Source organism: Typopeltis vanoorti, chromosome 4 (genome assembly GCF_054136105.1).
Source record: "Typopeltis vanoorti isolate ZY-2024b chromosome 4, IOZ_Tvanoo_1.0, whole genome shotgun sequence".
NCBI classification, from domain to species: domain Eukaryota; kingdom Metazoa; phylum Arthropoda; class Arachnida; order Uropygi; family Thelyphonidae; genus Typopeltis; species Typopeltis vanoorti.
In genome coordinates, this window is record NC_143552.1 from 60,601,138 (window position 1) to 60,626,119 (window position 24,982).

Consider the following 24,982-nt stretch of genomic DNA (forward strand, 5'->3'; position numbering starts at 1 on the left):
ACAGTTCAAATTATAACTGACAATGAAGTAATATCCACATTGCACCTTCTGTGGGCTGGATAACATCAAGTTAATTTGGAGAAATCAGGCTATCAAGTCTCAGAATGACCATCTCTCAGATCTTTAGCCATATCATGCCAACATATGTCGTTGAGGTTTTGGGAAGCACTACACTTCATAGCCAATGCTTATTCTAAAAATGGTCTCTCAGCTCTATAGCAACTTCTGTATGATACAGATGTTCTCTTCCATTTAATCCTGTGTGAGGGGGTATTCAGAGCATGGTCGGCAACCCCAGACTTGCCATACAGATGATCACAGATGTAATTTTTGTGTTCTTTAACTATCTACAACTCTGTCCAAAGTTGGCTGCAGACACGAGAAACTTTATTCCCTCCAGGATGTGCAAGAGAGTGAAGTTGATCTTTGGAAGAATGGATAAAGGTAGCTAGCTGAATGAGTGGTTTAAAAGTGGCATGGATATCATATTTGCATGAAACTTTAACTATCTTTTCTGATGTACCCTGAATATAATGGATGTATTGGTTTTGCTGCGATCTTGATTATTGGTTGCAGGACAGATGGGGCATGCATGTAGTATTTTGTCTGTTTTATAGTAGTTGTAGGCATTGGCAAAAAAAGTTTTACAAAAGTATATCTGAGCTCAGTTTCAAGAAGTGTCATTTGAACAAATAGCCTTGGCTTGATATGTAAGTGTTTTGAGGATGCTCTACTGTTGTGATGAGTGGTGATATGATTGGTTATGTAATTAACTTCCCATGTGTGTGGCTTTTCTATAAATGAAAAAGAATAATGAACCATTCATCTCACTAGTGTGTCTATAAAGGGAAAATAAATATGAATTTTTTTTTTTCTGCTGTGTAGTTTATTTTAAGATGTTGGCTGTTAAGATGCACTGAAATGTATCTTGTGTGTGTCTAGGTTATGAGCTAAATAGCAAACACATCAACATAGTGCAACCATACTATTCATTTGAGCTCTGTTCAGTGCTTGATTTTCAAAATATTTCATATAGAAGTTGGTTAGTGGAAGAGACCCATGCATAGAGGTAGAATATTGTCTACCTTCCAAGTTGGTAAATTATAATTTTCACTATGGCCATTACATTGTACATAATAAAAATAGAAATATTTCTAAAACCCTTTTCTGCATAAAATTAGTATCAAAACAGTCCTGGGTTCTTAGAAGAATGACCTAAAAGTTTTGAAATTAATGTGTTGCTTTGTTGTATTGTCACTTTTTATTGTGTTTTTCATATTAAATAATTATATCTGTTTCGGTTACAAATTAAAAGCTTTTTCTCTATGAGAAAGTTATATGAATAATTTATATTTAACCATGATGCTTTATTTTTATTGTTTCGAATGAGTGACAGAAATTGTCTGATTTATAAATCATTCAGAAAAAATTCAAAATGTTCAAGACCATTGAAATCAAGATTACCCTTTGCTTTAGATAGTCACATTTACTCAATTCTGAAATGCTGCATCAAGTAATCCAAGCGTTTTTTCACATGTATATCAAATTTGGTATTTCGTTGGAAAATGGTAAGTTGAGGAAAGTTGATGATGATTATCATCATCAGCTTAAAGTTAACATAAAACAAGATTAGCATAACAGGTTTTTGATGTCAGGAAAACGATTCAGAGGAAGACCAAAATATATGTGGGTTGATTCAATTAGAATTGCCTTCAAGACAGAAATATAACATCTGACCATATCAGAGTTCTGATATGAAGTTACATTAGTCATATCAGAGTTCTGATATGACTAATGTGGAAGGAAATTATTGATATGAAGTTACTAATAATATAAGCTTGTTGTGTGTAGTACCTCAGAGAACACATATCAGGAATTTGATGGTAAGTTTAGGTGAGAATGAATGAAGTAAATTGCCAGTGATATCTCAGCCTTCACCCAGAGGTATTTTGTTGTTTAAGAGGTACTTGTGCCATGGGAGATTTTTTTCAGTTAACACGAAAAAACACAAAGGATAAGCAGTACTGTTTGTTTAAGGCCATATACTTCAGCCTGAATGTTATAGGCCTTCATTGGTGGCTGAACTCTCTTCAGCTGCCTTATCATCAACATCTGACATGTGGATAGAACAATGGTCCAACAAATGGTTTCCTGGTTGAAGATCCCTGTGCTCCGCAACCTGGTTTTGACCTTCCTAGGAAGATTTGGTCATCTATCAACAGGATCAGAACTAACCAGGGCAGACCTGGCTACCTACTACATAAATGGAGACTATCAGACCACCCTTATTGTGACTGTTTCCCTGTGACCCAGACAATCACTCATATTGTGAATGACTGCCCAAGTCACCAATTTCATGGCAGTGTCCTCCATACGGTGACAAATGAGGCCCTGGATTGGCTTTCTGGTCTGGACATTGACCTGTAGCTGCTTTTGCCATAAGAATAAATAAATAAATAAATCGGTGGCAACAACAGTTAATTACAAAATAGGAACACAAACAATAATGATTTAATAAAGTAAACTGCATGATGTTATACATAAAACAATGCAGTGCTGTAATTGAGGAAATATTGATAATTCATTACCTCTTAAAAAAATTATTGATGTGTGATTAGAATAAGATTTTTCCATATCTTAAATATAGAGAGGCAGTCATTCTGATTTAAGTTTGGATGGTGAAGTAAAGACTCAGTACTTTCTTTGAACAAACATTCAAATTTATACCGATATTTTTCAGATTTACGACTGCTGTTCTTGCATTCTCTTTTTCCACAGACTGTCCAGCTTGTCCAAAGAATGATGACAGTCACAAGGAATGTGGTACACACACCAGGAAGACATAGAGTAGGCCATTTATCTTTAGAAAATAGGAACCATGCTGATAATTTTTTCATAGGAAGAAAAGTAGCCACTGAATTGTATTTCTTAAGAATTCTAGAAATGGACTCTGAGATGCCAGAAATGTAAGAAATTGGAACTCGACTTGTTGTTTGTTATTTGAGCTAGGATTATAGGAATTAAAAAGCTGTTGCAATGTCCTTTCTGAGAAGCGATCGAGTTTCATATATTGTTTGATGTTTAAGAGTTTCTGCTGTAATAGATGAGGTGTAGAACAAATAGTATGAGCACCATTACAATAAAGTTTTTATAATTCCAGCCTTCTGTGATGGATGGCAAGATGATTGCTTTTGAATGTAGCATCCAGTGAAGGTAGGCTTTCAATAAACGGATGCAATTAATTCACCTGGTGGTGAATGGAGTAGAATATCTAAAAAGGATAATTTGTTTTTTTTTTCCATTTCCACAGTAAATTTAATTCATGGGCGTAGGTTGTTTATATTTAATAAAAACATAGGCAATATGTCTTCATTATGGGGCCAGATAGCAAAATCATCATCTATATAACAAACCCAAAATGAAGGCTTGAAGGTGTATAGATGTCTTCTAAATGTTCTAAATAAAAGTTAGCAAGTGTGGGAAAGAGTGGACTTTATTCTGACAAATAACATATCCAGAGTGCATAACAAAGTCAAATAGTTTCACTATATCCTGTGGAAATGCTTCTGAAAGTAGCTGTAATGTATCCTCAAGAGGAATATTTTTGAAGAAAGAGCTTAATCAAAGCTAACCATATATCAATGGGGTATAGGAAAACGTTTTTTTACTTTATCTAGAAAATCAGAAGAATTTTTAATAAATGAGTGCGAGTTGCCAATCTGAGCTTTCAATAGACATGCTAAAAATTTGGCTATTTGATAAGTAGGTGTGAATCTATGCGGTTCACAATTACACGAAGAGGAATGTCTTTCTTGTGTATCTTGGGTAAACCATAAAATGCTTTAAATAAATATTATTACTTATTCCTTGTGTTTTTTCATGTTATTAGAAGAAATCTCTCATGGCACAAGTATCTCTTAAACAACAATTAATAATCCTTAATGAGGAAGAAATAACCAAGAAGACCTGTAAACTTGAAAAAATTATTGTTGTTACAAGGTAAGCTGCAAGCAAGGATAGCCTTTCTTAAAAAATGCTGCAATCTCAATATTATTCCAAACTTTGCAAAGCTGAAAGAATTTATCAAGTCCCTGGGTGCTCATAATATTTATTTCAACACAAGCCTATCACTCATCCACAATCAATTACGAGATGCTAAAAATGAATTAGCTGTTAATATGTATTATTTCTGATCTCTGGAATTTTATTAACTCAACTGTAGACTCTCAATTTTCTAGTATAGTTCTCTCTGCACCGTTAATTTAATAAACACAATGAACATTTATATGTTGGTTGTGGATACAGAAAATTGGGTAATAAACATTTTGGGATTCCCATTAACCAAAAGTCAAACCATTATTCTTTCAAGGGACATTATTTCTCTATAGTTCCTAAAAATGATTATTTTTTTAATACTGTGATCGCTGTAGCCATTGGAGAGGGAAAGTGTTGTGTATGTAGTCAAGCTCAGTTGTAAGGGCGGTTCCATTGGAACAAAGATTGTAGGCTCTCTTGGTTAGAGTTTTAATAAGTTTGTGAATGTATCTGCCTGTGTACATAGGTTTTCTATATACAGTGAAGGAAAGTGTACCGTTAGGAAGGCATGTAACTAAGGTGTCTAGGAAGGGTAAACAATTGTTTTTTTTTTTCTTTTTCCATCGTAAACTGGATTCTTGGATGTAGACTGTTGAGATGAATGAGGAAGGAGTCTCATGTGTCTGGGCCATGAGGCCAAATGGAGAACACATCATCTACCTATCTTAGCCAGATAGAAGGTTTGAGAGGGGCTGAGTCTATTGCTTGTTTTTTAAAATCTTCCATATAGAAATTGGCAAGGGGAGGGGGTGAGAGGGGAGAACCCATGGTGGTTCCCTCTATCTGCTTGTAGATTTTGTTCTTCCAAGAAAAATAACCAGAGTTGATGGCAAAGAAAAAAGATCTAAGATGTCTCAAGGAAAAACATTTTCTAAGAGTGTTAAGGTATCAATTAAGGGAATATTGGTAAACAATGAGGAGATGTAAAAGCTTGCCAATATCCGTGTTATTTAAGGTTAGATTTTCTGTTAGGGTTTTAAAATGGGTAGAGTTTTTTATATAGGAATTGGAAAGTCCAGTGAGGGGGGGGGTCAGAGAGTTGGCCAGCTGTTTTGACAGTTTGTCAAAACAAACTGGCAGATCAGCAACCATCTGCCTGGATGAACACAGGTCATACATCTACAACCATGACTATGGTCAGTTACGTCTGGCTGACCATGTCTTGGATACAACCCACAGGATCTCATGGAAAAAAATCACCATGCTCCACCACAGCAAATTCAAAAAAGATAGGCTATTTTTAGAATCAGCAGCAGCAGCTCTCAGAAATCAACCAAATCTTAATAAATACGGTTGCATTAAGCTTCCTAAGATTTGGGAAACCTTTATCATCAGAGATCTCACCTTACATTCCAGGCCACCTACAACCGCCTTTAGAGGGTGCTCCACCTAGATAGGACTTTAGAGTCAGCCACGTGGTTGGGCTTAGTATTGTGTGGTATTTGTGTCGATGTTACATTAGTTTTTTGTAATCCCTGAAGATGTCTCAGTGACTGAGACGAAATTTAAGAAGTATTAAATTCGGTTTTAATCCTTTCTGAGTGCTGTATACAATCCATTAAGTCTCCAACATGATGTCCTCACAGCACTTAAGCCTCCACACACAGGTTGTTATGGATACTGCTGATTATAAAAGAAAAGTAGCTCTTTTATTATGGGATCAATCAACTTACCAAGAATTCTGGTACAATCCCACAAACAGACAACTAAAAAAAACTGAATGCTTTAATAGATGAAGTTCTAAGCTCTGATAGAGACACCATACAAAAACTTAGAAGTCATTTTACTAGAACCCCCAGGTTTTATGGTTTACCCAAGATACACAAGAAAGACATTTCTCTTTGTCCAATTGTTCACTGCATGGCTTTACCTACTTATCAAATAGCCAAATTTTTAGCATGCCTATTGAAAACTCAGATTGGCAATTCGTGCTCATTTATTAAAAATTCTTCCAATTTTCTAGATAAAGTAAAAAAACGTTTCCCTATACCCCATTGATATAATGGTTAGCTTTAATTAGGCTCTTTCTTCAAAAATATTCCTCTTGAGGATACATTATAGCTATTATCTGAAGCATTTCCACAGGATATAGTGAAACTATTTGACTTTGTTATGCACTCATCATCATCATCATCAAATTCCTGACGTGTACCCTCAAGGGGTGTACAGGATATGATAGTACCATATGAAAAATTTACATCATTACTAACTTCCTATCTACAATTTTCCTCCAAATCAATCTGTTACTTGGCAAGACTCCAACATTATCAGATCTTATATTTCTATCGTCTAAGGCACTTTGTACCATATCAATCGACCCAGAGGAAGATCAATAAGTTGGTCTTCCTCTGGGACATTTTGCTGCCAACCTGGCAGAGAACACTTGTTTTGCTAATCTTTCTTCGCCCATTCTGTTTAAGTGACCATACCACCTGAGATTAGCTCTGCTAACGCATTCCTGGATGCTGACAATGTCAAGTTCTTTCCTAATATCCTCGTTTTTAATATGATATTGCCATTGATGCCATCTGTTCACACCTATAATCTTTCTCAGGACGCTCATATCTGTGGTCTCTAGTCTTTGGTCAAGTGTTTTACTTCTGACCCAGCTCTCAGATCCATAAGTTAAAACTGGTTTGAACACTGTCTTGTATACAGCTAATTTAATGTTCCAACTAATTTCTCTCTTATTCCATATGAATTTATTCAATTGACTTCCTACCATACCAGCTTTCTTGATTCTGTTGTCTATTTCCATATTTAATTTACCGTCTTCAGTAAAAATCGTACCTAAGTAGCTGAAATGTTTTACTTGTTCCACTGGTTCCCAATTCAAAACACAGTTGACATTTTCAATGATTCTACCTATTTCATTGTCTTTGTCTTTTTATTGCTGACCTTCATACCATATCTATTACAACAGTTATTCAATTTAGTCAAGGAATCTTGCAAACTTGTAGCGGATTTATTTAGAAGTATAACATCGTCCGCATAAAGCAAAGAGCTGACATTAACATCTCCAATTTTGATATCATGTTTAATACCACTTTCCTTCATAATGTGATCTATATAGATAATGAATAACAGAGGGGATAATATACATCCTTGTCTCATACCAGATTTAACATTAAACCATCTTCCTGTACTTCCTTCAATTCTAACTGCTGACTTGCAACTCAAATAAAGACACTAAGTATTGCTTGATATAATGCCCCATTGACACCATATAACTGTAGCGTATTGAATAGCTTCTCTCTTGGCACCTTGTAGTATGCCTTTTCCAGATGGACAAAACTTAAATACAGATCTTTGTTATATTCCCATGCTTTCTCAACTAATTGTCGTAAAGTGAAGATCAGATCCTGACACCCTTTATTTGGCCTGAATCCAGCTTGTTCTTCACCAAGCTTTTCTTCAACAATTCTTCTCAACCATTGTTATGCACTGTGGATATGTTATTTGTCAGAATAAAGTTTACAGTCAAGTTGAAGGAGAACTGTGCAATGGGAAGTCCACTCTTTCCCACGCTTGCTAACATTTATTTAGAACATTTAGAAGGCATCTTTTTCTTGTCCATATACCCTCAGCCTTCATTTTCGGTTTGTTATATAGATGATGTTTTTGCTATCTGGCCCCATAATAAAGACATATTGCTTATGTTTTTATTGAATATAAACAGCATACATCCATGAATTAAATTTACTGTGGAAATCAGAAAAAAAAAATCTTTTTTAGATATTCTACTCCTACTTTCACTGGATGCTACATTCAACAGCAATTGGCTTGCCGTCCATCACAGAAGACTGGAATTATAAAAACTTTATTGTGATGTGCTCATACTGTTTGTTCTCATCTATTACAATAGGAATTCCTAAACATTAAATGATCTATGAAAAACTCAATGGCTTCTCAGAAAGGACCATGCAACAGCTTTTTAATTCCTATAATTGTAGCTCAAATAACAAAGAAACAGTACATAGTGCATTTTTGAAAATTATGGAAACAACTACCGTGTTTGAATAAAAACTTGAGTTTAATATAACTAAAATCTACATTCGACATTTCGACCTTTATGTCAAGGTCATCTTCTGGAGCATACAACTATACACAGAAAACAAGCTACACTACAATCAAACTGGTTTGTTAAAGATACTGACCAACCGCTACAACAATTGTTGGCCTGACCTCTGGTGAAAAAAAAAAAAAAATTCATCAACGCTAGAGTCTTATTATTAGTGTTATCTGTTGGTTGTAGAAATACATTGGGCGCAACAACAAGTAACCATCTATATACATATATTAACATCATGATTATACCTGTACATTCCAGCCAGTTGGTATGGAATGGTTTCTAATACTAGTTGAAGATTGGCTGGAGTCCTGACTTATGCTGGATCTTATATATTAGATAGGCTGAATGTGTGCCATCCAGATCCTTGGAATTTTCATGCCATCTTTGTTGTTGATATTTGGATGGTTTATCAAGATTTCGCAGGCTTCCTTGAATTTCCTTTCATACCAGGTTTTTGTGTGGTGTAAAGAGCGGGTGCTTTTCCAGTTGATTTGGTGTAAGGTGTTGAGCACGTGGTCTGAGAGGCATGCTTCACCATAATGGTTATATTTAATGTGTCTAATGTGTTCTTTCTTGCATATAGGGATTGTCCGTCCTGTTTCACCAATGTACGGTAAGTTACAGGTGCAGTGGATGCAATAGACTCCAGGATGTGCTAATGGGAGGAGAGGATCCTTAGAGGAGTTGAATATGGTTTTAAGTTTAGTGGGTGGTTTAAAGGTGGCATTGAGGTTATAATGTTGTAGGATTCTGTTGATTTTTTCTGATAACCCTTTAATGTATGGGATGGCTATGGTTTTACTGTAATCTAGATTCGTTTTTGTTGTTGTTTTATGGAGTATTTTATTAATAGTATTTTTGTTATAGCCATTATTTATGAATGTCGCCTGTGTGACGACGTGTTCACGATCCGGCCACACGGGCGACAAACGTTAAACACATTCCTTAGCCACCTGAACAAACAACACGAACGCATACAATTTACCATCGAAATCGAAAATCAAAATTCGCTCCCGTTCCTAGACACACTAGTCACACGTCTTCCTTCAGGCAGTCTATTCTTCACGGTCTACCGAAAACTGACACACACTGGCCAATACATACATATATGCTAATTCATACCACCACCCATCACAAAAATATGGAGTCATTAACACCCTTAAAAACAGAGCTACAACAATTTGCTCTAACCAGCAAGCCCTGAAACAAGAACTAAAAATTATCAGCAACACATTCATAAATAATGGCTATAACAAAAATACTATTAATAAAATACTCCATAAAACAACAACAAAAACGAATCTAGATTACAGTAAAACCATAGCCATCCCATACATTAAAGGGTTATCAGAAAAAATCAACAGAATCCTACAACATTATAACCTGAATGCCACCTTTAAACCACCCACTAAACTTAAAACCATATTCAACTCCTCTAAGGATCCTCTCCTCCCATTAGCACATCCTGGAGTCTATTGCATCCACTGCACCTGTAACTTACCGTACATTGGTGAAACAGGACGGACAATCCCTATACGCAAGAAAGAACACATTAGACACATTAAATATAGCCATTATGGTGAAGCAGGCCTCTCAGACCATGTGCTCAACACCTTACACCATATCAACTGGAAAAGCCCCCGCTCTTTACACCACATAAAAACCTGGTATGAAAGGAAATTCAAGGAAGCCTGCAAAATCTTGATAAACCATCCAAATATCAACAACAAAGATGGCATGAAAATTCCAAGGATCTGGATGGCACACATTTAGTCTACCTAATATATAAGATCCAGCATAAGTCAGGACTCCAGCCAATCTTCAACTAGTATTAGAAACCATTCCATACCAAGCTGGAATGTACAGGTATAATCATGATGTTAATATATGTATATAGATAGTTACTTGTTGTTGCGCCCAATGTATTTCTACAACCAACAGATAACACTAATAATAGGACTCTAGCGTTGATGAATTTTTTTTTTTTTTCACCAGAGGTCAGGCCAACAATTGTTGTAGCGGTTGGTCAGTATCTTTAACAAACCAGTTTGATTGTAGTGTAGCTTGTTTTCAGTGTATAGTTGTATGCTCCAGAAGATGACCTTGACATAAAGGTCGAAATGTCGAATGTAGATTTTAGTTATATTAAACTAGTTTTTATTCAAACACGGTAGTTGTCTCCATAATTTTCAGAAATGCATTCGGATCACCGTGTAAGCTTAAAAAAAAGGAAACAGTACACAGAGTTCCAGTTCTTTACATTTCTGGCATCTCAGAGCTCATTTCCAGAATCTTTATGAAATTATTATTATTATTACATAACACCTCCAGGGAGTACAAAGACTCATCGAGGGAGGGCACCTACTCTACAACTCTCCGTTTCCACCAACCGCAACTTCCTTCTTCATCTACACCAACGCATCTACCGCCGACCACTAGAATTTTCACAGACAATCACAATTCATGTCCATGGCTGGATTCAAACCCGCAGTCTTTTTTGGCTGGAGAGCGGAGAAAACTATTAGATTTTATTAGTCGAAAAAATATTAGCGACTAATAAAATCTAATAGTTTTCAGATCTACTGTTGCTAATCTTACATTAACAACAGTAAATCTGTAAATTTTGGCTTTGCACAGTATGGAATAAATACAGACCACTACATCCTATGATCTGAAACATGCTTACTTCATCACTTTTGGTATAAATTTGAATGTTTGTTCAAAGAACGTTTGCTGAGACTTTACTTCACTGTCCAAACTTAAATTGGAACAACTGCTTTTCTATATATATATATCCAAGATATGGAAAAGTCTTATTCTAATCACACATCAGTAAAGTAATTTTTTTTAAGAGCTAATGAATTATGAGCATTGCAATATTTCTTCAGTTATACCATTGCATTGTTTTGTGTATAATATCACACAGCTCTTACTTTTTCAATGATCTATTGTTTGCATCCTATTGTGTATTCTGTTGTTGCCGCTGATGATGGCTATAATATTCAGGCTGAAATATATGGCCTTAAATTAAGAGTATTACCTATCTCTTATGTTACTAGAGGAATTTTTTTTCAGCTTATTTTTTCTATTCTTCAGGTTTATTGTCACCTAAAAATTCTAACAGTACCTCTGAATATATATCTGTGAATGATATCCGGATTAGCAAGACTTGGAATTCATCTTTTACTACTTCTCTGATTTGCGGTTCAAATAAATCTCTCCTTTTCACTTCATCTTTTCAAAGAAATCTTCCACTTGAGTCTTGGACTGCCAATCAATTTTTGTAAAGTGCTTCATGAGGTCCAGTTTAATATACAGTCATAGCAAAAATATTTTATACAGGTCTTTCAGTTTATTTTTCTTCTTGGTATAAAATCTTTTTTAGAAGGGTGTATTTTCTCGCTATAATGTTTTACCCTTGTTCATTCTCCCATCAGCATAAAGATAAAAATATCAGTTATTTGCAATTCTTCCTTGCATTTTCTGCTGTAATGCAGTTCCTTTTAAATCACCACAAATATTTGGCTAATTTGTTACATTAATTACTTCCATCTACTTGGACAGTATCATCATTTGGTTCCTGATGTATATCTCAAGAAGTGTACAGGATACTATGATAGTGCTACATGATTAACATGTTCACACTAGGCATGGGAATGATTGTATTGTGTTGGACCATATCTGGCGAAGGATGCAACAAGTTTTGTTCTTTTAATTTGTTTATTGGATAGGGGCATGCAAAGATTTAATGTATGCTTTCCAGCAAAATCAATGCTATGTAGAAGGGAAAAGAATCTTTTGGTTTCAGGATATATAGGTAACTGATAATTAAGAGAAATTCTATATTTGTGTAGTATATTTAAATTACTAAATGTGTAGTAAATTATATTCAACCTACATTAATAGGACATGAACCATTAATGTATGATTAGAATATTTAAGGAGGAAAAGAATAAAATATATATTGTTTCATTTGACACAAATATCCAATAATTTACAATAGTAGTATTGTTGGTAGTGCAATACTGTGGTACAGATCAAATTACATGTCATCATATAGTCTCTAGCAATGGATATGTATGATCAGTTTTTGATTTGGGGATAAAAAATAAAGGGGAAAATTTTGTTGTAAAAAATTATTAAGCAGTAATAAAAGTGTTGGTATATTCCTCTTTTATTTCATCTGCATCTGTTCTCTAAGTAGCCTTCCTTATGAAGTGTTCCCAAACAAACTACAACCTTCAACTCTTCGAGCAAAATGTCAGTAAACTTCCTCTTCTTCTTCTTCTTTCTCATATGTCATGCTTACTCCATTCAAGGCTCTGATCTGCTTATAGATTCTTCTACCTTTTCTGTATTTCAGTATTCAGTATGGTGTAGGATATGTGTTGGTGAATGTGAATAGTTTAGAAAAGAGGAGATTATAGTTCTAGAATATATCAGAAATGTGTATTGTTCAGACAGATTGAGGATTATGAAGTGTTGAATATGCCCATGATTTCATACAAGGGAGCAAATGATTAGGTTGCCTAGCAAGTTTTTTTTTTTTTTTTCATGAAAGAAGAAAAGCAAGTATGAATGATGGTGATAATTCTTGTAGAAAGGCTTATATGTTGGCATGACTATTAAATTATTTAAGGAATTTGCAACTTATATTGGAATATTAATTAAAATAAACTTTAATAAATACTTCCTATATTTCGGCAATGTCACATTGCCATCTTCATGGGAACATACAACTATGACACGTGCACGCAGGCACTACAAAAAGCAAATGAGGTAGAAAAGAGGAAACTACTGCTGTTCCTAAAGTCCTAATGGTGCCTTTAGCTGGTTATATTGGGTTGTCTTGGCCGTTGGGCTGATGTTCTCATGATGCAAGTCTCCCAAATTTGGGGCAGTCTCATGCAGCCAAATTTGTTGAGGTTTGGAACATTTTTTAGAGCTGAGGCTGATTCATGAATAATCTTTCATACTTAAACTTGCTGTGGTGCATTATTTTGGCTTTCTTCCAACGTATTCTGTGGCAGGTATCCAGAGCATGGGCTGTGAGCCCAGAGTGGCTGTACTGGTGAAAATGGATGTAGTCTTTGTGTTCTGAAATTCTGATATTTGCTGTCCTGCCTTTCCCAGGTGGCACCCTCCCGAGTACTAACTGGGCTCAGGTTTGCTTAACTTCAGTAATCAGACAAGAACTGATGCTTTCAGACCGATAGGGGCAATGTGACATTGTCGAAATATAGGAAGTATTTATTAAAGTTTATTTTAATTAATATTCCAGTATACGTCGCAAATTCTTTAAATAATTTAATAGTCGAATGATGGTGATAATAGTGTGAAAGAGATAAAAGCATGTGTTGAAAGGTGGTATGCAGATTTGACCAAGTTGGAAATCCACGATGCTTGCGAATGCATTGACCAAAAAGAAATATGTGATACTCTAAAGCAGGTGATTGCAAAATCTGAGAAGGCAGCTTGAAGCAGCACCTTGGCATGATGTGAAACTGCATGGTAGAAGTTCATGGGAGGTAGTTCAAGGTTATGCAGATATATTTGACTGCATCTTAAGAGTTGCAGTCAAATATGTACATGAATGAGTAACACTTTAAATCAGAGGCCACTTAAAAACAGAGTCTTCTGAATCTTAGTATCATTCAAAGAGTAATGACAGGGCTCAGGAGCAGTATAAAGTGCAGACAATGGTTGAGGAAGGCAAAATGGAATTGTGAAAAGAAATTAACTGAACAGATCAAGAAAAATCTAGAGAATTTTATCTCTGTATAGCAAACCAAAGGAAAAATGACCATAGAAGAACAATGTAATGAATGTGATTTGTAAGGAAGTTCCAGATGCACTAGAAATAGCAGAGTTGTTATGTGCTGAATATGGTAAAATACATTCCATTCTATTAGATCTCTGAATGCTGAGTGGAGGGGGGGGGGAACTGGATGAGAGAATAGAGATAGATCAGTTAGCTATTGCAAGGTTGCAAGAGCTATTCAAATACAGCAGTGGGATTGGATAGGCTGTCAGTATAGATGCTGAAGGAATATAAAGGAGTGTTAGCAATATCCCTGACCTAGTTGTTCAGATTGAGTCTCAGCATATGCATGCATGATCCCTGATGAGCGAACAATTCCATTATGTAAGAGTGAAGTTAAAATGACAAGACAAGTCAAAATAGAGCCTCTATAACTCATTCGATATAGACGAAGCCCTTTGGTTGGAAAGACCTGGATTCAGTTCTCATCAGTGATGTGCAGAACCAGTCTCATACAAAGGTAGGGGTTTTTTCCCTCTAGAAACTTGGGTTTTTTCAAACCCCCTCCCCAGAACAGGCAAACTGGTCTTATCTCCCTTTGGGAATGCAGCAGAGGAATGACGAATTCCTGCATTAATTCGTCATAAGTCCCTCAGTAAAGGGGGGGGTCAACCCATCGTAAGGGATGGATGGGAAGGATAGGAGATAAGAAGTTAAAATGAATGCAAAAAATTATAGATCAGTCACTATCTCGGTGTGGTCATCAAGGTACAGAAGAGGCTATTTGTGAATTGCATCCAGAAGTGAATATCACAATAAAGGATTACATGGTTTTGTAAAAGGTAGGTCTTATTTAACACTCTCTTCGCAATAAAGTGACAGTAGAACTGGCTAAGTGAAATCAATATACCATGTTACTTCTGATTTTGCCAAGGCATTTGAGAGAATTCTCCAAATTCAAAGGGTATGCAAAAAAAAAAAAAAAAGTTTGTGACATCATGGAGTCATGGAGAGTAGATGACTAGCAGGCAACTGAAAATGATGTATGGAGGCACTGAATCTGTGTTTTATATCACAGGATATCATTTTTGAGCCATGCTGTTTAACATATTAATGATATCTAGTTATTTGCTGATTTTGCTAAATTGAGTTCAGTATAAGAGACAGTTGATATAGGGGAATTACTGAGTGAGCACTTTGCAAGAGTATATCATCCAGGTGATGACATTGAAAGAAATGAAGGAATGAAGGAACCATTAGTTTATACGGGAATTGTGATGAATGAAGTGGAGGTGAATAGTCTATTACAGAACCTTAATGTGAATACATCTGTGGTATTGGATGGTATACCGCCATGGGTCTTACGTGAAGCGGCTAAAGAATTATCAGTGCCCTTGACCATGTTGTTTAATCTGAGTCTCGGGTCTGGTTTAGTCCCGAAGGTGTGGAAAGAGGAGAAAATAGTTCCACTACATAAAGGATGATCCAAGACAACTGTTGCAAATCACCGACCGATCAGCATATCAGGAGTCGTTGTCAAGGTCTTGGAGAAAGTAGTCAAAGGAAAAATACAGGAATGGATTGATGAAAATGAGATACTGTACGGGGGACAGCATGGCTTTGTGAAGGGCAGATCATGCCTAAGTAACTTGCTCAAGTTGTATAACACAGTGACGGCTGAACTGGATAAGGGTAATGGATTTACAGTGATACTGCTGAACCTGGCTAAGGGCTTTGACAGGATACCACATGGAAGTCTAATCCGTAAACTGCAACATATGGGAATGGATATAGGATTGGTGAGATGGATAGGAGGGTGGTTAATGGAGAGATACTAGAGAGTAGTTTACTCAGGAGTACAGTCCAAAAGACGGCCTGTGACTAGTGGTGTGCCCAGGTTTCTCTTCTTGGACCACTGCTGGTTAATTTGTTCATTAACGATATAGGGAAGGATCTAATAGGAACGGTTCATTTGTTCGCTGATGATGCAAAGTTGGGTAGGGCAACAATGAATGCAGAAGATGTCAAAATCTTGCAGGATGATTTGGATAGATTGGAGTTCTGGGGGAGAATAGATGTCAATTTAATGTGACAAAGTGAAGGTTATGCATTTTGGAGTGAAAAGATTAGCAGCAGTATACCACATAGGTGGAACTGTACTCCAGGAGATTGATGAGGCCAAGGACTTGGGAGTGTTGGTGGATAGGGAGATGAAGTTTAGGGGGCACATTGCAAAAGTGGCTAAATCAGCTCATCAACTCACTTGGTTGTTGAAAAATACTTTCACGAGCAGAGACAAGTAAGTTATTGTTCCTCTGTACCGAGCCTTGATAAGACCTCATCTTGCCTACTGTGCCCAGATTTGGTCACCTAGGTTTCTTCTTGATGGGGAGGAGGTGGAGAGGATCCAGAGGCGTGTGACCAAGATGATAGCAGGTCTATGGAATGAACCATGAACCTTATGAGAAACAGGTTCAAGATTTTTGGGTTGCAGAAATTGGTTGATAGGCAGAAAAGGGGAGATATGATTGAGACATTCAAATTGCTGAAGGGTTTCTATAGGATTAATTCAGAGGATATTTTTGAGATCAGGACTGGTGGTGGGAGAACTAGGGGACATCTATGGAAGCTGGGCAAGAGTGTGGCCAGCAAGGGTGTTAGAGCTGGGTTCTTAACTTTTAGAGTGGTAAATGAGTGGAATAAGCTGCCAGAGTCTGTTGTGGGTGCTATGACAGTGAGTGAGTTCAAGGCAAGGTATGATAGATACTGTGAGAATGTCGAATAGTTGTGTGGTCGTGATGTTTAGGGCCTCCCTCAATGAGTCTAAGGACTCCCTGGAGTCGCACATAATAATAATAATGATACAAACTCCCTGCAGGCCAACTTGAACAGTCTAAGTCAGATATTAATGACTGCCAGTTTAATGTTACTGAGTGCAATTATTGGATTGAGAACATTGTAAGCAAAGTGTTACATTATTAGTAATTTGTTAAAAATAGACAATAAAGCTGGAGACTTCAAGGTTATATAGGGTGTCCCAAAATTCATGCAAGAAGTAATTTTGATAGAAAACACAGGTTTTTAATTAAAAATTATAATTTCTTATTGATTCATAAAGTATACAGTATAGGGTTATGCATGGAATAGCATATCGGGTAAATGGCCTCCATGGCTTTTCTGGCACATACGCACTCTTTTGTCGAAATTTTCCATGACCGTTTTGCATAAATGTGGCTGAGTTTCATTGATACAGCGCTCAATTTCCTCCTTCAAGGCATGGGTGGTCGTTGGCTTGTTGGCAAAGAAAAAAGTCCAACGGTGTTAAGTCACATGATATGGGCGGCCAATTCTGATCACCAAAACGGGAAATTACACAACCAGGAAATGACTCATGCAGTAATTGAATTGTTTCTCGGGCTGTATGGCATGTTGAAACAACATGTCATCCACATCCATATCTTGCAATTTAGGCACAAAAAACTGGATTATCATGTCGCGATAGCGAGCACCTTTAACTGTTATTGCCTTACCAGCCGCATTTTCGAAGAAGAATGGACCGATGATGCCTCCAGCCCAAAATCTGCACCAAACAGTGACACGTTGTGGATGCATTTGTTTCTCAACACTCATTTTTGGATTTTCTGAACCCCAAATGCAACAATTTTGTCGATTAACGAAGCCATCAAGATGAAAATGAGCCTCATCGCTGAAGATGATTTTGTTCAAAAAATAAGCATCCACTTGTTGTTGTTGTTTCATAAACCATTCAATGAACTCTCTTCGCTGTGTGTGGTCAGTAGACTTCAGTTCTTGGTTCAATTGAACTTTGTAAGTGTAAAGATGCAAATCTTTCGTGAGAATATGCTGTAGAGAGCTTCTCGAAATGTCCAATTCAAGACCACGGTGCCGAATTGATGTTCCTGGACTCTCAGCAACACTCTCACGAACTGCTTCGATGTTTTCTGTTGAACGACTTGTTGAAGGACGGCCCGAGTGTATAAGATCACTAATTGATCCAGTTTCCTTGAATTTTTTAATTAATCTTTTCACAGTTGATGAAGTTAAATCACTATTCCGACCATATTTTGTACGAAAATTGCGAACTGTAGCTGCCAAATCTTCATTATTTTTAAAATATTGCTCAACAATGAAAATGCGTTGTTCTTTTGTGTAGCGCTCCATTTTTAATAACCCTGAACTGTCAGGTGTCATGCTGTCTTTTTTTTCTCGTTGGCAACACTTTACCGCACAAATGGCGCTAAATTTAAATCTTGCGTGAATTTTGGGACACCCTCTAGTAGACAATGGATTAAAGTTTAGGGACCAAATTGCTAAGATGGTTAAGGCATCACATTGTTGAATAGATTATTAATTAAAAAAAAAAAAGAATTATTCTCCTATTTTACAAGACTTTGATAAGACTTTATCTGGACTGCTGTGTCCAGTTATTGTGTGAGTCTTAAACTCAGTATATATATGTGTGCTGAATGGTGTGTGGAAGCATTCAGCACACACACATATAAGTTAAAAAGAGATCTTTCCCCAAGCAGAGGCAGTGTAGCTAAATTGGTTACTGTTAAATTCTCTGATGTATTACCAGATTCTGCACTCTACAATTTCATGTCCCTCCATTACATGCTATCTCAGGTAATTATTTCTCAGTAGATATATAAATTCCATTCCTTTCCCTCCCTTCCCATTCCTCCTCCCAATCTGTGTCCCCATAGTTGAAATTTCCCATAATAATTACTTGGCCTGCACTTATCATGCTAATTTGTCAATGCATGTCATCTACATTCTCCCTTATACCCCCTGGATTATAGCAGCAACAATTACATATTTCATTCTGTGGGGCTCTATTTCACACCAGATAGCCTCAGAAGAACTACTCTATGCATCTCTGTCCTCCTGATGTACTCCTGTTATAACCCCTATTTTATCTGTATCATTTGTTATTTCTATTTTAATCTCTTTATTTATCTTTGATTTCCTTATTCTCATTCACACTCTGTATTTAACTTATTTGTTTATCGACTATTCCAGTTAAATCCTTTTGAGTTTGACTTTATAAGAGTCTTAAGTGGAGATAAAATAAATGAAATAAATGTTATTTCCCTTTATCTCCAACCAATATTCTCATTTGAGCTATGGCATATACTTATTAACTAACATAAATTCCCTATTCTTAGTTGGTCTATGTTTGTAGTTTTTATGATTAGTGCATTGACAACCAGCTTCTCTGTGTTGTTTCACAAAATTTATATTATATTACATTACTCGAATAGTTTATTACAATGTTTGATCTAGCTATAAACAGAGGTCCAAAAAAAAAAAATCAGTTAGACAATTCCATGAGAAAATATCTTGAACTTAAGTTTTCTAAAGTCTGGACATTTTTATCACATAACCTGCCTATAATTTAGTACACCTTACAAGTCATTCCTATACATTCACTCATTCAAACATGCTGAGCATGAGCCCAATTTTACATTAACTTAAATTCACTATACATAACAATTCTCTTACCCTTGTATTTAGATACTTATTTGAGAGTATCATAAAACAAATGATATTAGCACAATTGACTATGGAACAATAACATATTACATGTATTGTCCAGAAGTATTTACATATTCTTCTAAGTACTTACGACGAAGTAATTTCCATTGAGTTCATTTCTGTAGGACATTCCTTATTCATTTCCTTGTCTGAGCAATACTGTTCCATTCTTCCTGCCAATTCCCTTGTCATGATTGCTGACTTTCCCTTTCCTCTGTGTTCCTTCAGCAATGCGGGCGACCTTGGCTGGTGACAATTGCCTTCTCCCTCAGTGAATTTCTTTTCTTCTGGTGAAATGTTTCCCCTTATCACTGATCTCTCAGTGATGACCTACACTAATCTCCTCACACAAGGTGCTCCGACAATTGATAGCAGACCTCTTCACATGCCAATAATCCCAGGGAAGAAAAAGACACTTTCCTTTCTGGAGCAACAGCTCAATTCTTGCACTTAGTGTGCATGTGTGTCTCTTGAGATTCCCATCATCTCGGAGTCATGTTAACCACAAGATATGCTAATGTCACAACTTGCATGACATCAATTTGAATAGCACAAAATTTTGTAACAAAGTTATTACATACACAAGAATTTAGTAATTTTATAAACATCAATAATTCCTTATATATATTTTCTTCAGACAAAAACTTGATACATGATACAACAAAATTTCATATGAGGTTTTACACTTCTCTCATTTTGGCTTCAGTTTCTCTGCTATCATTAGCAAAACCATTCCCAACCCATCTATAGTATATAGTACTATATACTATAGTACCAGAGGATATAATACCTCTCCAACGGTTGTCCTCTGTACTATATATTATATAATATATAATTGTATAATACTGTATAATATACCATATATATTTAAGAAATGCTATGCCATTTCTTTTCTTCTTTAACACCAAGACAATATCTTACCTCAGTTAATGTGTTTATGGATAGAACAGTTCTGTCTCCTATCCGTAACCAGTCTCTGGAAAGTTGTTGTATACAGTGGAGCTAGAGTCGCTATTTTCTAACACATAAGAAAGTTAGTCTTCTTTCAGAGTCTTATAGATTGTTGTCAACAGCTCATGAATTCTGGATTCCTGAATCACAACTTGACTTATACCTAAGTTATGAATAAATCTTCAGGCTGAAGTTTTGTGCTTTCTTTTACTTTTTCCATTTGTTGCTACATTTCAGTTAGATTCATATTCTTTGCTATTAGCCTTATTCCCCTGTGACTTCTTACCAGGAATCACATGTGACTTGCTACTTTTCCCAGACTTCTAATCATTCTAACCTGTCGCTCTGCTAGGTCCATGTTTCAGGTCTAGACTTCTCTACTCCCTCAGTTATTTCCATTTCTTCCATTCCTCCCCTTTTCACTCCCTATTCTTTTCTATATTCCCTTCTCTCTGATTCTTCTCTGTTCATTTTCTTTTATACCTTCTAGGATATAAAACACATATTTTATGTGCATGCTATCATGTCTACCTAGCTCATTAACAGAAAGATGACAGTTCATATTTTTCAAGGTAGGTTGCATTCTCTAGTTCATGCTTATCCCTCTTTGTTGTTGTTGTTGTAAGAATTCAGGCTTAATATGATTAATGTGCAACTGAATTCTTATAGGAGGAGTTGAAAAGATTAACTACAGGTAACCAAGATGATAACATATGGAATTGTGCATATGAAGACAGATAGCTGGAATAGGATCTTCAGTTTTAGGAATAGGTAGATGAGAGGAAATTTTTATTATTTTATTATTATTTATTATTACGTGACACCTCCAGGGAGTCGAAAGACTCATCGAGGGAGGGCACCTACTCTTCAGCTCTTGCTCTCTCCACCACTCAATCCACCAACTACACTAGCGCCATCTACTACCCACTACTACCACTAGTATTTCCACAGACAATCACAAAATCCATGCCCACAGCAGGATTTGAACCCGCAGCCTTATGACTTGGGAGCAGATGTGCTAACCACTCGGCCAACCAGGACGGCTTCAAGTTCTCCTTACAAGTTAGTAAGGAAAACTTGAAATATAGATAATACAGATTTTTGCAGCTTATTGCAGGTTTGAATAGAACTTGGCCAGCCCTAGAAGTTGACTATGGTTGTGGTTAGGAAGAATGTGAGGTCCAGGTTCTCATGGCATGTAGTATGTGAATGGAAGTAGAGAGAGAGAAAGAAATAAGTATTTAGGCTGAGTAACTCAGAGGGAACCTTTCTTGTTGAGTCCTTGGACTTCCCAAAGTTGCTATAATATTAATTTCATTTACTATCATTAAGTACTCTTCCCTGTTTTTATTATTATTTTTTAACCATTTATGTTTCATAAAATATTGTTGTAATCCTTCATATATTTCCTATTAATATGGCTGTTTCTTTACCAAATGAACTGAGAAACTAGTTCTTCAAGAATCATATACTTGAAAATTGTGTTTACAAAAAAAAAAAAAAAAAAAAAAAAAAGGTTTCCCTGATGATGAAGACAACTTTGAATGCAACAAAGAATAAATTATAAATTCAGAAGCAATTCTTATGTAAACATTATTTTCATAATAATAATTTCTATTTAAGAATATAAAACATAGTTTCACTCATACTTTTAAAACACATTGCCGTTATAGTTTTGATCAGTTGCATTTTTCTAATACACAGGACCTTCTTTGCAGTGCTGGTATTTTAGTGCTTTTAAAAGATCTGCTTACTCATCCATCTGAACCTGTAAAAGTAGCAACAACACAAGCTGTTTCAAATCTTGCTGTGAATGAAAGAAGCCAAGTGTTATTCCAGGTCAGCATTTCAAAATATGTGCAGTAGTTACAAGTTTATTATATTGCTGTCCTAATTTGGTTTATTGTTTCACGTGTTAATCACTTCATTTAAAATAAAATAATAAATATTATTAGTTATCTATTTGTTTGCACACTAATAAAGTTATGTTTTTAATAAACATATTTGTGTTTATCAAATTTTATTGTATTTGCTGTACAGTAGAACTTTTGCTGTACAAGATATCCATATTATATTTTAAGATTTAATACTGACACTGTTATTCAGTATCAGTATTAAATCAAGTTATTTTTCTCCTGTAAATAAACATAATGAATGTATAATATTGGAAAAAGGATTTATATAAAACGGATGGTTTACATTTGAATGGATTTGGTGTATGGAGACTTGAAAAGGTGTTGTCGAATGTAGTAGAAGTGAATGTGCAGAATCAGGGAAACTAGAGTTGTTAAGGGGGGGGAGTAGATATGCAGACTTTCGGGAGACAGTTGAGTGTGTGAATGTGTGTAATATGCCTAAGCGAGTAGGAAAGACCATGAATCAGAAGGGATAGTTAGTATAAGGCATCAAATTAGGGATGGGAGAAATCGGCTTCTGATTCATGTATACTAATGCCAGAAGTATTAAGAACAAGAAGGAAGAATTTTTGGCCTTGGTTGGCACTTCCAGACCACAGGTTATTGGCATTAATGAAACATGGCTGACAGAAGATGACACAGCCAGTGGGATTGAATGTGAGGGGTATGATGTGTTCAGGAGTGACAGGGAGAATAAAATGGGGGGGGGGTGTTATTGATGATACAGCCAAGGAGAATAGAAATGAAACTGCAGGATAGAGAAAAGAGCACATTTGAGGCTATTTGGTGTGAGATTGAAATTAGCAGAACAAAATATACAGTTGGGTGCTGCTATAGACTAGGTGATGGAATAGATGGTGGAGATAGTATGCATAAGCAAATAGAAGAAATGAGTGGAAGGAGGGTAATTATTATGGGAGATTTCAACTATGGTAACACATTGATTAGAAGGAGGAGAGGACATATGTGAGGAAGGAATTGGATTTTATGTGGTTATTAAGGGATATCTATCTGCGACAGCATGTATTGGAAAATACTAGGGGTCAGAGAGTGCTTGACCTAGTAATTGCATCTGAGAATTTCGCTGTAATAACGAATATGACTACATTGCCACCAATTAGTGAGAGTGATCATAGGGTCTTCACTAGGAAGGTGGCTAAAGGTGTGGAATTTACAATTAAGACAGGGTACATGTGGAATTATTGGGCTGGTAAGTATGACAAGCTTAGGAGTTTGATTGGTTCAGTGCCATGGCATGTACAACTGCAAGGGCTAGAAGTTGATAGTGCATCGGAGGCAGTTAAGAAGTGTTTGCATGAAGCACTGGCTGACTGTATTTACCTAGAGTCCGAATAATAAATCAAGTAGGGGTTAAATGGATGAATAACACCATTAAGCTTGAGCTGCAAAAAAAGAAACAACTATGGAGGGAATTTAAGCAGAAAGATGACCGGCAGGCACATGAACAGTATAAAGCGCAGGCCAGAAGGTTAACGAGTGTGGTAAGAAAAGCAAAAAAGGATTATGAAAGAACATTGGCCATGCAGGCTAAAGAGAATCATAAACAGTTTTTTCGATATGTTCCAAGTAAAAGAAAAAATGTATACGGCAGAATGATTTTAAAGAATGCTGATGATAGGGAGGTTACCGAATCAGTTGATATAGTTGAATTACTGAGCGAGCACTTTGCAAGAATATATCATCCAGGTGGTGACATTGCAGAAATGAAGGAACCAATAGATTATACAGGAATTGTGGTGAATGAAGTGGAGGTGAGTAGTCTATTGCAAAACCTCAATGTCAATACATCTGTGAGATTGGATGGTATATCAGCTCGTGTCATACATGAAGCGGCTAAAGAATTGTCAGTACCCTTGACCATTTTGTTTAATTTGAGTCTTGGGTCAGGGTTAGTCCCGAGGGGGTGGAAAGAGGGGAAAATAGTTCCACTGTATAAAGGAGGTTCCAAGACTGCTGTTGTAAATTACCGACCGATTAGCGTATCAGGAATCATTGTCAAGCTCTTGGAGAAATTAATCAAGAGAAGAATACAGGATTGGATAGATAAAAATGGGATGCTGTATGGGGAACAACATGGTTTTGTGAAGGGTAGATCATGCCTCAGTAACTTGCTCATGTTTTATAACACAGGTGACGGCTGAACTGGATAAGGGTAATGGGTTTACAGTGATTCTACTGGACCTTGCCAAGACCTTTGACAGGATACCACATGGAACTCTAATTAGTAAACTGGAGCAGATGGGTGATGGATATAGGGTTGGTGAGATGGATAAGAGGGTGGTTGATGGAGAGATACCAGAGAGTGGTTTATTCAGGAATTAGTCCAAAAGATGGCTGGTGACTAGTGGTCTGCCGCAGGGTTCTGTTCTTGGACCACTACTTTTCAATTTGTTCATTAACGATATAGAAAAGGATCTGAGAGGAAGTGTTCACTTGTTTGCTGATGATGCAAAGTTGAGTAGAGCAATTGTGAGTGCACAGGATGTCAAAATTTTGGCATCACGCAGTATCTATCATACCTTCTATCATATTATACATAATTTAATGTATGATAGATACTGCGTATCTATCATACATTAAATTGACATCCAGTATGGATAACATGGC

At 36.3% G+C, this 24,982-nt stretch overlaps 1 protein-coding gene across 1 annotated transcript in view; it reads left to right on the forward strand.

Annotated features, from left to right (window-relative positions):
* Positions 1 to 24,982, forward strand: part of LOC150107354 (armadillo repeat-containing protein 10-like) — a 92,372-nt gene that overhangs the window by 30,908 nt on the left and 36,482 nt on the right. Inside the window, exon 4 of the mRNA XM_090391809.1 lies at positions 22,143 to 22,277. Within this exon, the coding sequence (XP_090247935.1) occupies positions 22,143 to 22,277 (135 nt within the window). The remainder of the gene's footprint in view (positions 1 to 22,142; positions 22,278 to 24,982) is intronic.